Source organism: Bactrocera tryoni, chromosome 2 (genome assembly GCF_016617805.1).
Source record: "Bactrocera tryoni isolate S06 chromosome 2, CSIRO_BtryS06_freeze2, whole genome shotgun sequence".
Classification (NCBI taxonomy): domain Eukaryota; kingdom Metazoa; phylum Arthropoda; class Insecta; order Diptera; family Tephritidae; genus Bactrocera; species Bactrocera tryoni.
The window spans coordinates 759,618-774,599 of NC_052500.1; the positions used below are offsets into that span (position 1 = coordinate 759,618).

The following is a 14,982-nucleotide window of genomic DNA, read 5'->3' on the forward strand; positions in this document are numbered from 1 at the left end:
ATTCGCTAATTTTATCACATCCACACACACACACACAGAGGGATACAAGGCCCCTGAGTACCCGCAACATTATGGCAATACTTCTAGTATTTAGAATGTGCGACAAATGCGGCGGCGTCCCTTGCTTCTCGCCCATTTGCTCATAGAGACACGTACGCGGAGCACGTGAATACAGAAATTTATTACCGACTTCAAGTGAGAAGTTTATTAGAGTTGCTATATGCTGCAACTGCTCAGGGGCGGTAGAGGAGAAATTCGCTACGCGTGTGTCGTGTGCGCAATTTTGAATTTGTTCTCTTTCTTTTGAGTTTTGAAAAGGATGCAAGGGCATAACTCCGGCTCGTGTCAATATCCTTATTGCATTAGCTCTATTCTAAATGTTGGGCTGTAAACTCGTAATCATACACATACATAACGCTGAATGCGGACAAAACTTAAACCGCTGCACGCTCTGACCTGGAGCCAGGCACGAGCAAACTCAGCACTGAAATCCGCTTTTTATTCGAGCACGAAAAAATGCGTTCATTATTGAAATAAGGGACTTATATGTTTAAAAATTTTCGTAATTAAGCAAACTTAGTAAACAAGCTTCTAATAATATGAACGCAGAAAGAATAAATGCATTTATAGAAGTGAAGGTAAAACTCAAGCTAGGAAAATTTAACATAATAACAGTAACAATATTTACTTAAATTAAAAAAGAAAGCCAATAATCATATTTCAAAATATGTATGTAAATTACTAAAAATTGGCTGCTCCAGAGCTGATGCCTTTTAAAGTAAATTATAAAATCTGACAAACTCGGGCACAAAAAGTGACTTCAGACTCTCCATAGCAACCTCCTGACCAAAAATGCATTCAAATATTTAAAAAAAAAAGAAAAAAGAGAAAAGATAATTGATTTCCATATTCGATTAATGAAAACTGTTTAACAATGCCTAATATGCTCAATTGCTCGATAAATTTTATGCGTGATTTTGCAACTCTGCTTCTTCTTCATCTTCATTGAAATGCAAGCAATAAAATTTGCGGCAATCACGATGCCGATATTTTCGACGCCCCTTTGCACATGTCCAAATAATGTCATATCGGACATCTAACTGAAAATTTGACTATCACGGCCAACAACAACAACAGCACATACGAGTACGAACTCTTATTTATATACAAAGTTGCCTTTCGCACCAAACTTGACCCCTCGCTGCAACCCTCATTCACACAGATGCAGTGCTCGGGCCGCTGGCATGCACAATGACAATTTGTCACAACTAAGAACAAAAACCGTGGTCCAAAGTGGCACAACAATGCAATATCACATACTTACATACATTACATTTCAATAGTTCAAATAACAGTTTCAACAATAGTACAATGACCATAATTCGGCGAAATTAAAATTCCAAAGCAACCCTGTGACACCTCGGCAGCAATGGTCATCACGCTCTGTCCACCAAACGACGAACATAGAGCAAAACCAAACACACATACGGCAGAGTGCAAGGCATTTAGGGGACGCCGCGGCGGCATCCCAGCAGTCGAACAAGCTGTCTCCTGACAAACAGGATATTGAAATCATAGGTTTTCACTCACACAATACTCGTACGTATGTAACCTTGTGAGTTATTTTAAACATATGGATGTTTACATATTTTCAATAATTTTTTTATTTACGCCGCAGTTTTATTAAGTGTATATAGGGGTGTGTGTGTGTGTGTGTACGCTTATATGTGAAACCGATATCATCCCACAACTGGCAGAATTTCGCTTTTGCAACGCACGAAGTGATTTCCACGTTCCACGGGTGCATGTATTTTCCACCAATTCATGCATATGTACTATATATCTGCATGTGTTCATGTGTGTGTGCATTTGTATGTTTGTCCAGCACTCTAAACTAACCCCTAACCAGACTTCAATTCATCCATCTCATTAGGTGCAACACACAGTACAAATTGCCGAATGTTGCAATGATGACGCACACTTTGTCTGAGGTTTTAAGGTTATGTAAATTTGTCGCCGTCTGACCTTTGGGCGCAAACAAATGAGGGCACCCATGCAAATGTAGTGACAGCGGTGGCAATTAAAATTAAACGCTATTTTAATCGTATTGCACCACCTATTCGCTCAGCAACAACAAAAACAGAACATTTACCATCCATTGTAGCCTACTTCGCGGGGCATTCACGCATTGTTAAAAGGTTCTCGTTAGTAATCGAACACACACACATACACACACACATGCATGCAAATGAACAAGCATTTAAATATCCAAAGATCAACAACAAAAAGGGTTGTCATTTGCTCGCTTTTTATTCGCACAATCAACAAGAGTCACCGCGAGATGCGGATATGCATATAAGCAGATCATTGGCGGAATCACTGAGTCCAATAAAAAGTGGCAGCGAACCCTTTGCCGTTATGCAAAACATGCCGGGGGTACGCGAGCGTAGACAAAGCAACTGTTGCGCACCCTGTGCTCCGCCGCCGAGGCCAATCGCTGCTCATTAATGCACCCTTTCGCGCTTTTTACTCGAGTGCTCGTCACTTTTTATTGCTGCTCTTGCTGTTGCTGTTGCTTCCTACCTTCTACACTCCACACTTAGGTGCGTTTATTTGCTTATCACACACACACACGCGTACACACCTAATAAAGCATTTATTCAAATTATAGTGTGAATATTAATGGGCAACACACACACACATACACAAATGAATGTACGTTTTTATGACGGCGTGAATACTCAAATGCGTATGCGCTCCGGCGATTTATGGACAAATTAAAGGGTGTTGTAATGACGGTGTTTACCATTTTATAAAAGAAAACGGTATTGGGAGTTGCGTGAAATTAATTGAGGTTTTATTGGAGAGTGGCGCGTGCCAAAGTGGTTTGTTGACGTTGCTCTTCTTAGTTGTTGTTGTTGTACTCATAATCATACTTTAAAAAATGATATGGGATTTATTGAAATTGGGTTATTACATTGTATGGTTCTAATTGGCGCGCGCGCTCAAAATCTTCACATGGAAGGTGTTAAAATTTGCCTACATGCATACATACACACATACATATGTAAGTATGTAAGTATTTGTATATAATGAAGATTTCAACTAAATGGCTAGTATTAGGCAGCAAGCCGAAAAAGCTTGATTTGTCTTGAATTCCTCTGAAATTCCTTATGAGTTTTTGGCAACGATGTTCAGGATTTTGAAGTATAAAGAAACACGGATTATAAATATTCGGCCTTAATTACCACCTGCATATTTTGAACAAATTTGATTGTAGTGATTTATATATATACTATAGTCTAACCAAAGTTTGCTTACGGTGGCCAAAAGGAGTAGGTCAGATCGTGTCTTGTCAAAATGTGGAAGTTTTTCTATTATCCTTTAAGAAGAGGGGTATTTGCGACAATCTACTACTTTGGCACTGTAAATTTTTTCTCAAGCGTCATTCTGAAATCCTTAACCTAGCACTTGCAACGAAAGAAGCATGCAAAGCACATTGCAGAGTAAAAAGTTGTAAGTTTTCTTAAAGCAATGACATATCTAGGGCGCGTTACAATGAAGCAAGATTGATTTGCCTCAAGAGTTATATGCAAACATATGTGAAATCTTCACCTAGACCTACATTTACATGAAATCATTCGCGTAGTCGCAGTTAAGAATGGAACTGATGCAAAGGTACACACATTCAACTATGGGATATGCATATATAATATATGAAGTCGAACGATTTGAGGGTCTCCATAATGTTTGCGTCCAATTTCGTGCAATAATTAAAGTGGATCACAACAAATAACCAATCGATATGTGAGCACATATATGTACATATGTTCATAAGTGTGTGTATGCGTACTAGGCCTGGCTAGACGCTAGCCCGAGCCGAGAACAATTGTCTATTCATCAACATCTGCTCGATAGCAGAAATGCTTTGTCACTTCGTCATATTCTACTCATACCCAAGCGGCCTGCATTACTCGAATTTCCAAATGTATTCATAATTTTCGAAAATAAAAAACTGAATTTCCTCATTTTTGGAAATCCTTAAACGCAGTTAAATGGTTTTGTGTGTCATGTCAAGCAGGGACTTTGATGTGAAATCGTGACAAGCGTTTTTTAGCAGAATCTCTATAACTTCCGGCATGATTGATTAAACTCGCAAATAATTGATTTTATGCTCCATGCTCTCGTTTGTATGTATGTATGTTGGTATGCGTGTATTTATACGCGCGTTAGGCGAATGAATAGTTGTGTTTTTACGCTGATCCAGTAAATTATTTCCGTGCATGTGTGTGGGTAAATCAGCGTTTAGCGCGTTTTTTGCCTTGCCTTCTTCGGCTTTCACGTGACTTTGCACGGCGTCTGCTCGTAAGCTTTTTATTATGTGACGAATTAGAACTACAAATAAGGGTTAACGTCAACCAGCAATAATTAACAAGTTATGATTGATGTCAACTCTGACCCAACCCACCAATAGATTTAATTAACAGATAGCTTTGATCCCTTTAAAGCGGGGGACAAAGGACACTTTTTGCCTGGAAATAGAGAAGGTGATTGGACGCAACTTGTATAGAGAATTGTTTGCTTTGGTGGCATTAGAAGGGTTAGAAGCAACCCTGCAACAAATATAGGAAATTAAGAACGAATAGCCGAACAACAACTAAAAATTAGCAGCGCGGTTTTGAAAGATTTTAAATTTATAGCCGATTACTGACTGCATGGACCTTCATGCGTGCATATACATATGTCTGTACGTATGTAACTTTTTTACAGCCGACTCTGCGGTCAATTATCTGTTAAAGTATCTCTGGGATTGCATTAGTTCCATTATTGAAGTGATTTTTATTGCCGTTTTTAAGGCGATATGCCATGGATTGTAATGTATATTTCGATTTGTGAAACTTCTTTGTTTTTAGTTTGTATTTTTTTAAAACAGAACTACCCCTGAGCATTCAGTCGGTGTGTGTGTGTGCTTGACACGGCGAGCGGTTAATGCTGATTTGAAGTTTAAAATGAAGGGTATTCGTTTGATTGGTCCGTAATCAAGCGCTACAAATTATCATCCCTTCCCGTACGTTGTGACAGACGCGAGAAGGGGGTTTTGCTGCATGGTTGAATCAAACAACCCACACATACATACATAAATATCTGCACATGTATGCACTATGCTGCCCGCATTGAAAATACATTGCTTTAAATTGGGACATTTCATTTGAATCTTCCTTCCTGTTTCTCTGATTTTACAGCATCGAGTGCGAAATGTCCTCGGGGGGTTTCAATTGCATTCACTTATGTTGGTTATTTCGCTTGCATTGTGTCGGCAAAATCGGCAGTCTGGCAATGTTTTGTGTTCGCAGGCGTTATGGGGTGAAAAGCAGCGCTGTAAAGGGGTGTGAATAACGAATCTTTCAAGTTCAAGTTTTCCAACAGTCGACAAAATGAAAGTTAGAGAAAATTATTATTTTTCCGATTGTTTTGCTTTTCTCAAAGAAAAGCGTTGCGTTCTCAGCCATAATTTGCGCCGAGAGCTCCTTATGCTCAGCACAATCGTCTTTGTTGGCAACATCTCACGCTGCGGAGACTATGTGACGAGATTTTCGCTTTTTTAGACAACAAAAGGAAATCGAAAGAAGAAACGAAAAATACAGGAATGTTTGTGCATCGATAAGCGTAGCATGGTGCATTTGCAGAGGTGCTCTACCTAAACCACTCTCCAGGTGATATTTTTGCTACCTCACAGGCACCGAGTGGTCTGGCCTCTTGAGTACCGAGCGCAGATGCCTTGGGTAGACATTAAGATTTACATTGGCTGCGTTTAATATCTCCCTACTATAGGGCCTTCTACCCAGTTTACCAACTTAAGGTCTAATGAACAGCTCAATACAGCAAAAACTCAATTATTAGAAGACAATAGAAAAAACTAACTTTTCTAACATAAAGCTTGAAGGACACATTTTCTAATGGTTAAGTCCAAGGTCTGAGTAGAACATCAAAATTTATATTTAAATTAATTCTCTCAAGCACTCAAAGTACGGCAACAGGGCTACACCGCGTATTACTATATAGTAAGTGCAAATATTTAGGGCCGCAAAATGCTTTCGCAAACATTTTTTATCCACTTTGCACACATTCAAAGCGCCTTCCAACGCGGTTATATCAAATTTGTTGAAATTTCAGCCGACAGGAATGGGCAAAGCCTGCCAAAGCGCTATCTCGCCAAGCAAATACCGATGGCAAAGGCCGCACACACACAGGCACTTAAATTGGCAATTATTATACATGAGCGAGTTTTCTAAATGCCTTAAAATTAGCCAACATAAGTCAACCCACACAGAGAATATATAATTTTATTTTCTTGCATTTTTCCTGCTCCTGGCTCGTATCTATCGAAGACAGAACGACCCAATATAACCCTGAAAAGCATTTTCAGCTATCAAAGCTCACACTGTAGGCTTTGTGGCTGGACATGAGCGCTCATTCGGAAGTTTGAATAAAATTTGCCTCCTTAAAAGAAATATTGGAAATTGATAAAAGACAAGAACCTTTTGCCGTTACCGCTGGTCCATTGAGCCAGTGTTAAACATCTTTGGAATATTCAATTTGTGCCATGGTCAAATCGAATTATGCTCCAGTTGAAATTCCCAGTTAATGCACATATGTGTGTGTGTGTGGCGTAAGTGTATTTGAAGCTTTGGCCACTTAGGTTGTGGTTTGAACATTTGAGGGGTTGTGTTCGGTGGAGTTATTGTTGTGTGGCATAAACAGAAAGCATTTGTTGAAAGAAATGAGGAACAGTAGCGTCATTGAATTGGAAAATTGAAAAGCAAAATATTTATTTCTTCACATAACTGACTTCTTATAACCCTTATCTCTCCGCTCTTTTTACAGGCGACAACGATAGGCATGAAGATGGAGGGTGTGCTGAGCAGTTTAAGCGATGTGTCCTGCCAGCGAAGAATTTGAGTAAGAAGCGTCGTCATGAAGTGGCCGCAGAGTCGGACGAAATACTTGACCTTGCTCCGCAATCACCAAAGAGACTAGCGCGTTCACCACTCCGTCCTGTGACGCCGGGCGAGATGAATGCAAGAACCGCTGATGAGCACTGTCAGCAGCTATCGGAAAGTGCGTCGAACCTCTTTGCTGCGCTGCAGAGTCCACTGGCGCCGCTACTGCTGCAAAATCACCTTGGCATGGCAGCACCAAACTATGCTGCCAGTGAAATGCAGCAGGCGTTCCAGCTCCAACTGCAAAGCTATGTAGATATGATGCGTCAAGTAGCGCCAGATAATTTTCAAAATCCAACAGCTACGCATTTCCTGCTCCAAAACTCTCTCCAAGCCATGGCTCAGTTTCAAGCTTTGCAACAATTTAAACAACAACAACAGCTACAACAAGAGCTGCAACAACATTTTGAAAGCGAAGAACACCCACCCACGAGCAGATTTAATTCCCAAGGCACGCCAGCACGAGGAATAAAACATTTTTCCACGCCGTTGGTCTCATCACCATTGCGTAGCCCCTCTTTAAGTCCAGTTAGTCGGCGTCACATGAAATCCTATAAGCTTACACAAGACGATGAAGAAGAAGAAAGCGGCAACGCAAACTCTTCGCAGCAGACCACACCACCTAATTCTGCCTTGGGTCTACAAATGGGCAGCGCCATCTTAACGCCAAATACGCCCGGCATGTCTTCCATATTCCCCAACACGTTACCCGGCGCAACAATGAGCTTCAGCAGTACACCACAAAACAACAAAGCGGTCGGGCCAAACACAATGTCGGCAGCAGCACGCTCTCTCGACCAATCGCCCGAAGAGACAACCGATCTGGAAGAACTCGAACAATTCGCCAAAACTTTCAAACAGCGCCGTATCAAACTCGGCTTCACGCAAGGCGATGTTGGCTTGGCAATGGGAAAATTGTACGGCAATGACTTCTCGCAAACCACCATCTCACGATTTGAAGCACTCAACCTCAGCTTCAAAAACATGTGCAAACTAAAGCCGCTGCTGCAAAAATGGCTGGCTGATGCAGACAATACAATATCAAAAACGGGCGGTGTGTTCTCACTGAGCTCCATGACAACAACGCTCACTACACCCGAAAACATAATTGGACGAAGACGCAAAAAGCGCACCTCCATCGAGACCAACGTTCGCAGCACACTCGAAAAGGCATTCATGGTCAACTGCAAACCCACTTCAGAGGACATCAATAATTTGGCGGATCAACTAAATATGGACAAAGAAGTGGTGCGCGTTTGGTTTTGCAATCGGCGGCAAAAGGAGAAACGCATCAATCCCGCCATGGACCTGGACAGTCCGACAGGCACACCACTCAGCAGCCACATCTTCGGATTCCCCGCAAAAGCGCTCAGTATGTCAAACAGCCAAGAAGCCTCCTCAATGTGCGGCAGCTCGATTAGCTCCTTGTCGCCTCATTGCGCGAGCAAGCAAGAATGATCCCTAGGCCACAGTGATGTGAATCGAAAAAAGTCCTATCGGGAAATAAGCAAACCCCATTCGTCATACCTGCAGAGCTTGGCACCGCCGCTACATTCGAGCCCGTTCTTCGAGAACCGCCAGGCTTTGCAAAGGATTTGGCACTTCTGCGAGCAACCGTCGTCGTTTGCGTCGAACTCGTTCGATACATATTCACATTACACGGAGCTGATCTAAACATATTCACACAACCATACATACCTAAGCTAAACAAATGTGTATATACAAAAACTAAGTATTTAAGTAATGTAGCGCTAAAATATAGACATTACTTTTACGAAAGTCTATCTCTTGATCATATCAACGCCCGGCCACAGACAGAGCCATAATTTAATTATAATTATTTAAGCAGTTACAAGTTCCAAATGTGTATTTTAAATGTTTGTACAATCTATCACTCAAGTATTACACAGTTATGTAACAGTTATGTAATGCGTAACGTATATTTACGCATGTCTGAAGAGTTGGTAGTATATATTTCAATTTGTTTTTGGAATGAAATTAACCGAATATGTACATATATTATTTACACACATACATGGGCAAGCATTTGTGTATGTATGTAAACGCATTGAATGTGTGTGTAAGTCGCATTTAATGAAATTACTTAGTCAAGGTTCCTATATTTATGTTCAAATCCAGTTCATGTAATTATTTATGCGCAACACATGTCCAATTCAGGCGAGTCTAGTATATTTTTTATTAGTTTTTTGTTTCTCACACTCGAAGAATTTGAAGTGAATCGCACGAAGCCCCAAATGCCGATCTTCCATTAAAAAGCAATTTTTAAAATCCGCAAATATTTTCAAGTGCTTTTCGAATTTTTACAAACAAACATATGCATACATACATACATATATACATGCGTACATACACACAATCACAGATAATTGGGTATTGCTTTTCGAAATTTCTGGAAAAGTTTTGATTTCGAAAATCAGCATTCAATGTCTCCAAATCTTTTTTCAACATTTTCGCCTTTTATTCTTTGTATGTATGTATCATAAAGATCGATTTTTTTTTAATTTGGTTTCTCTAACATTAAATGTGCATTCATATTAATTTTATTAAAGCAAGGCTCACTGCGCGCAGCTTCCGAAATAAGCCTGTGTGCAGATTGTGCTGGAATTGGTTTGCGTTTTATAGTTTGAACTGCACTTTCCACTAGAAAATGTTTGCCAATTCCAATTCTCCTATTCAAATAACATTTCTAATATTTCTGCAAAACTGTTCAAACTTTTTGGAGGCTTTCGTGCATTTTATGTTGCTAATTGTAAATCCACTTCAGGTTGAGCCGAGTGCTTATATGGTGTATATTGTATAGGAAATTTTAAACTTCTTATTAAATTATTACTTGTAACTGTATACATATGAACTTCGATTATACTAAATTATAAAATAATTAATGTAGATTTGTAGAAAAATAAATGAGTTCACACCGAACGCAAGGATATCAATACAAATAAAAACCAAGAATGTATTTAGCAGCTAATTATTGAGTAAGGTTCTTATTTCAAACACCCGCTTAGATAGAGTCAAGCCTCAGATTAGTATTTGCTGCAGACATTTCTTCCAGCGCTCGGCTACACGTGCACCAACACAGATTGCTACTCACAAGTATGAAGTCAACCACAAAAATTTAAAGGGTTTTATATGCCTCCATTCCGATTTTTTGAATACCGAGTTTATTGGGGAGAAATATTCCAAAAATTTCTCGACGCAGCTAAGAAGAAATGATTATGTTGCTGATAACACAAAGCAAAAACGGACAAAATTTTATTGGCAGTGCAGAGTCCAAGGTTTATAAATAAATGTAACTCATACGCCCCGTCGCCCGTATTCAATATTCTATTCTATTGAAATAAGGCATAGCAAGAATATTAAACGTTCACCTACTGCGCGACAATTGGTCAAATTCTTACTCGTGTTTTGTTTATTATTATTCTCTTTCTGTTTGAAGCAAACTTTCTAACTACAGAATAGCAACTGTTACTGTTTCCGGAGTCAACTGCCATTTTATAGATCACGAGTTCAACATGCAAAATCTTATATAACCAAATCCATTCATAGAAAAATTCAACAAGCCTCTGCAAGAGACATGAAACCTAGTGGCTCACTTGATCCGCATTTCACAGACATATGTGTCATGAGAGTGGGGAAGTAGAGAGGGAAGACGGACAATATATTAAAAGTATTACAACATTTTTGCAAAATTGCGTAACTACGTCCACACATTTATCGGCGTATAAGTGTGCGGTTTTCGTTTTATATTCAATTAGTGGAAATTAAATTAAATTCGCACTGCGAAATTTCCAATTTACTTATTTTTTTTTAACACTGCCGCACCCAATCATTAAAATGGAATTGAAAATGTTTTTCTTCCTTTTTGTGTCGAAATTTCCACAACTACAAAGAAAAACATTTGATCCTCTTACGAAAATAGACTTTTCCTATCTAAGTGCCCTCTTAACTTTAATCTACAATCTCATTTTTCTTATTTAATTTCTATTTTGTTGGACGCCTCGAGCACTTACGCATGCATTTTTGTTAGCGGCAGGAGGGGAGGCGTGCGCACGGAATCAAATGGTCAAGTGGCTTTCAGCAGTCGCCAATAGCCCAAGCTTCGTATACGAATACATATGTATATGTTTGTCCGTACAAAGCTAACACACCCCTCTGCTGCCCATTGTAATTGGGTATAAAAGCACTTTTTACAATGTAGTCGCACTGTGTTCGCATAGATAAGAATGGCGTTTTTACAAATCCACACATATGCATGTGTTAACTCATACATATACACATATGCATATGCATTTGTTTGGTTGAATGTGCGCGCACCTTTGATCACCCGAAGAGGTGTATTGTTATCCGCTGCAAGTGACTAAAACTGAAACCATAAGGCGACGGCGCCAAAGTCAAGCGAAATCTACTCCCACGAAATTCTTTATTCAAATTCAAAGCAGTTTTATTCGCCAGACATTTATGCATCGCAGATATGCAAGTATTCATGCGACATCCTTTCAGCGCTTCTTCACCGATATTTGCGCAGGAATCGCAAAGTTTGTCACCCAGTCTCAACCACGAACCGCGAATAATTTAATTTTCAAAGAGCGAATTCATTCTCTTCTAATACATAGGCTATAGTGTACGAAATATTTCTTGTAGACATACTATCCTGCAATACTGATGGAATATTTTCCAAGCTTCTATTTTACTTCAAATAATTGCTTATTCTCTTTACTTTGCATATTCAAAACATATGTGAAAAGCTCTTTTATTGCCATTATGTAGACACACGGGAGCCTGATCATTCAGGAGCTCGCAATCTCATGGACAATATTAAACCATCTTTTGTTAGGATGTGGTATGTATTTGTGATCTTCCGAATTTGTATTTAGAATGCCTGCAAATACTTGTACCGAACTCGTTCAGTTCCATTCGGGAATGTTTAAGTTGTGCCTATTCGTCGGTCGATAATTCGAGTCGAAACTGAACAAACCATTTTAATTTTTCCTAGAGACAAGTTATTGATGAAATTCGACCATAATGGGCTTGGAACGTTCACCAAAATAACAGCACATCGCACAGAAACGACTGTTATGTCCTACGAAATGTGTTCAGATAGCAATGCGCACAGGCCCAGCCAACGCCGCGACAATTTTCAAAAGGTGTTCACTAATGTATCTATACTAGGCATGACCTAAATCTGAGGAACCCGGATATCAGTATACATATATCAGCGTTCTTTTACAACATCACACACTTTTAGTAACTTGACAGAGAGTTTGTTGCGCCATTTAATACGCGATGGGAATGAGTTTAAATAGCGAAGGCTCTGAGCCAGAAATTTTGCGGCCTGTTCAGATTTTTCCCTCAGGGTACATACATACATATGTACGTACCCGCTTTGTGTACACTAGACGCCATTTACATTCAAAATCCTCATTGGACAGTGCTCCTTGGCCCCCTTAAGCCATTTGAGCCATTTGCAATTTACAATTCATTTTCGTTAGTTGCTTCTGTTGGACAATGGGCCTCTTATTCAGGTGCAGGTGGGGTGGAACTTCACAGAAATGAGATAAAAGAAACGAGTCGGGGCAGCCAGCACAGAGTTCGGCAAACAAACGCTTTGGCATGTGCAATTGTTTACATAGACCTGCAGTCATTATTTGCGGCATACGTTAAGGCGCTGATCGGCTACAAAAGATTCGATTTGATAAATTTCCGTTTTTCTCCTTTGTGCCGTTCTACTTCTCGCCCAAGGCTCTGCTTTTGTATTGTTTGGGGTTTTCTTCTTTCAAAGCGATTTACAAGCACATTTGCGAATGAAATTTTGATTTCACTTTTAAAAGTTCCATTTTCGCATAAGTATAGTGCATATGTATGTATGTGTGTTGTGTTTGTATGTGTGCATATATGCATGTACACATGTGCGAATTCTAATTTCCGTGCTCTAATCGCACATACACCAATCGGGCATGCACATGTATGTGTGTATGTATGTATGTATGTATTTACATGTACTTAAGTGAGCTTCCTGTAGTTGACCATTTACAAAAACACACTTAGCTCCTCTATTCATCTACTCAAGTATTAATTTAAACATTCATTTTTACAGCTTGAAAAATGAATTTCGCATATTGGACAAGGTTACCATTTATTATAATGAAATTTGGCATGTACGGGTAACGCCTGCCTCCTATGTACATATGTAGCGAGTATATAATGTACAAGGCAGCAGTAGATTGCATTTGTTAAACCATTTATCATGGTGAATAATATGGAGTTTTGCTATTTTCCTCGCTTGCACAAATTCAAGTACGAATGTGAGTGGATATGTGCTTGTGATAGATTAAATATTCAATTATTCCTTACCTTTGAACAGAGAAAAGCTAGAAACGACTTCACAAATCTCATAAAAAGTTCTTCAGGTTCTAGAAAAGTTCAGTTTTAAAGTCAGCTTCATAGCCGGTTTCACACACAGAGGGTTTGTCCGGAAAGTAATAGGACTGAGTCGATTAAAAAAATTACTGAACCAACCGTTACAATTCTTTAAAAACTTTCTAAAAAAGACTCCTTCTGCGTCGATGCAGCGCTGCCAGCGCGATTTCTAAACATTGAAGGCGTCGCAGAAGGTATTCGTCGGAATAGCCTTGAGAGCCGAGGTGCATGCTGCTGGGATCCCCTCTGTCCCCCCGCCTCAAAATGCTTGTTTTTCATCGGCTTTTTCAGACAAGAAAACAAAAAAAGTCCGGGGCACATCTGAGCTGTAGGGCGGCTGCGGAGTCGTTAGGATGCCGGGTTGGGCGTTTGTCCAGGAGCACACCACTCACATTGTCAGTATTTGTCGAAGTCGCAGGTCTCCTAGCACGGTCTTCATCAGCGACCTCTTCCCGGCCCTCCAAAAAGTTCTGGTGCCACCGAAACACACCACTTCTTGCTAAAGCAACATCTGGGTAAGTCTGCTCGGTCATATCGAAACGTCTCTGAAGGCAGATTTACCGAGTTTCACACAGAACTTAATCGCGTACCTCTGCTCTAACGAACGCTACATTTTCGGCTTGCACCACTCACAGAAGCACGTCGCGCGAAAATGTTTGTCCTGACACTTCAGGTGTTCGAAGACAACTTACCAGTCGCTCGTTCGTTAGAGGAACTCCCTCCACCTAATCCAGTAGGCGCACGCACGCTCCGAAGTACAGTCGCGGCGGAAGAAAATTAGTCCTATTACTTTCTGGAGAAACCATATAAAGTATTTTCTTCAGACGCAAGTTTCAAATTCAACACCAGGCGGCCCTCAGAAGCGTAACAATTAACTGCTCTTCTCAATATTCAAATCCATGGTTCTACAAAAGATCGTCAACTTGGAAAATTATTTGAAGAGCATGTTCTGATGCCACCACAATAACAACAACTTTGTTCATTTTGGGTTCACATAAACAACGATATTCATTTCACAGCAATGCAGCTTTGGGGGTAATCTGGCCTAGAAATTTCAAAAAGCCAATTTCTTCCACATTTTCAAAGTTTAGACCCTTATGCCCTTAAAGGGATTTTTAAAAATCCGAATTATTTTCGGAGCGGATTTTGTGACGTCAAACGCCAAACTTTAAACGCGTTAATCTCGAAACTATTTTTTTTAGGCGTTGGCATGACATTTCAAGTTCTGCTTAACCGACTCCTTTGAAATTCGATAGAAATCTTTGTTATATAGTACATATCTCACAAAGTACGTTGCGAAATTTTAAGTATATTTTTTTTAATGCGAAAAAGTTAAAAAGGAAGAAAAATCTATTCTTTTTTTGTCAAGTCGTCGCCATTTTGTGAGTTGTTTTCCTTTGTCAAAGGTCATTGTGATACCGATATCTTTACTATTCAAGAATTTCTTCAATTTGTTTGTTTTAGATAACTACAAGGGTTGGAATCATGTAAACCAAGAAGCACGTTTTTTTTTGGCAGCCCCCACTTTCATTATCCTTTATCT

The 14,982-nt window shown here is 39.7% G+C and overlaps 1 protein-coding gene across 1 annotated transcript in view; it reads left to right on the forward strand.

Annotated features, from left to right (window-relative positions):
* LOC120769684 overlaps window positions 1-9,960 on the forward strand; it is a 46,388-nt gene extending 36,428 nt beyond the window's left edge. Inside the window, exon 4 of the mRNA XM_040096806.1 lies at window positions 6,886-9,960. Within this exon, the coding sequence (XP_039952740.1) occupies window positions 6,886-8,459 (1,574 nt within the window). The 3' untranslated portion in view covers window positions 8,460-9,960. The remainder of the gene's footprint in view (window positions 1-6,885) is intronic.
* The last annotated feature ends 5,022 nt before the right edge of the window (window positions 9,961-14,982 follow it).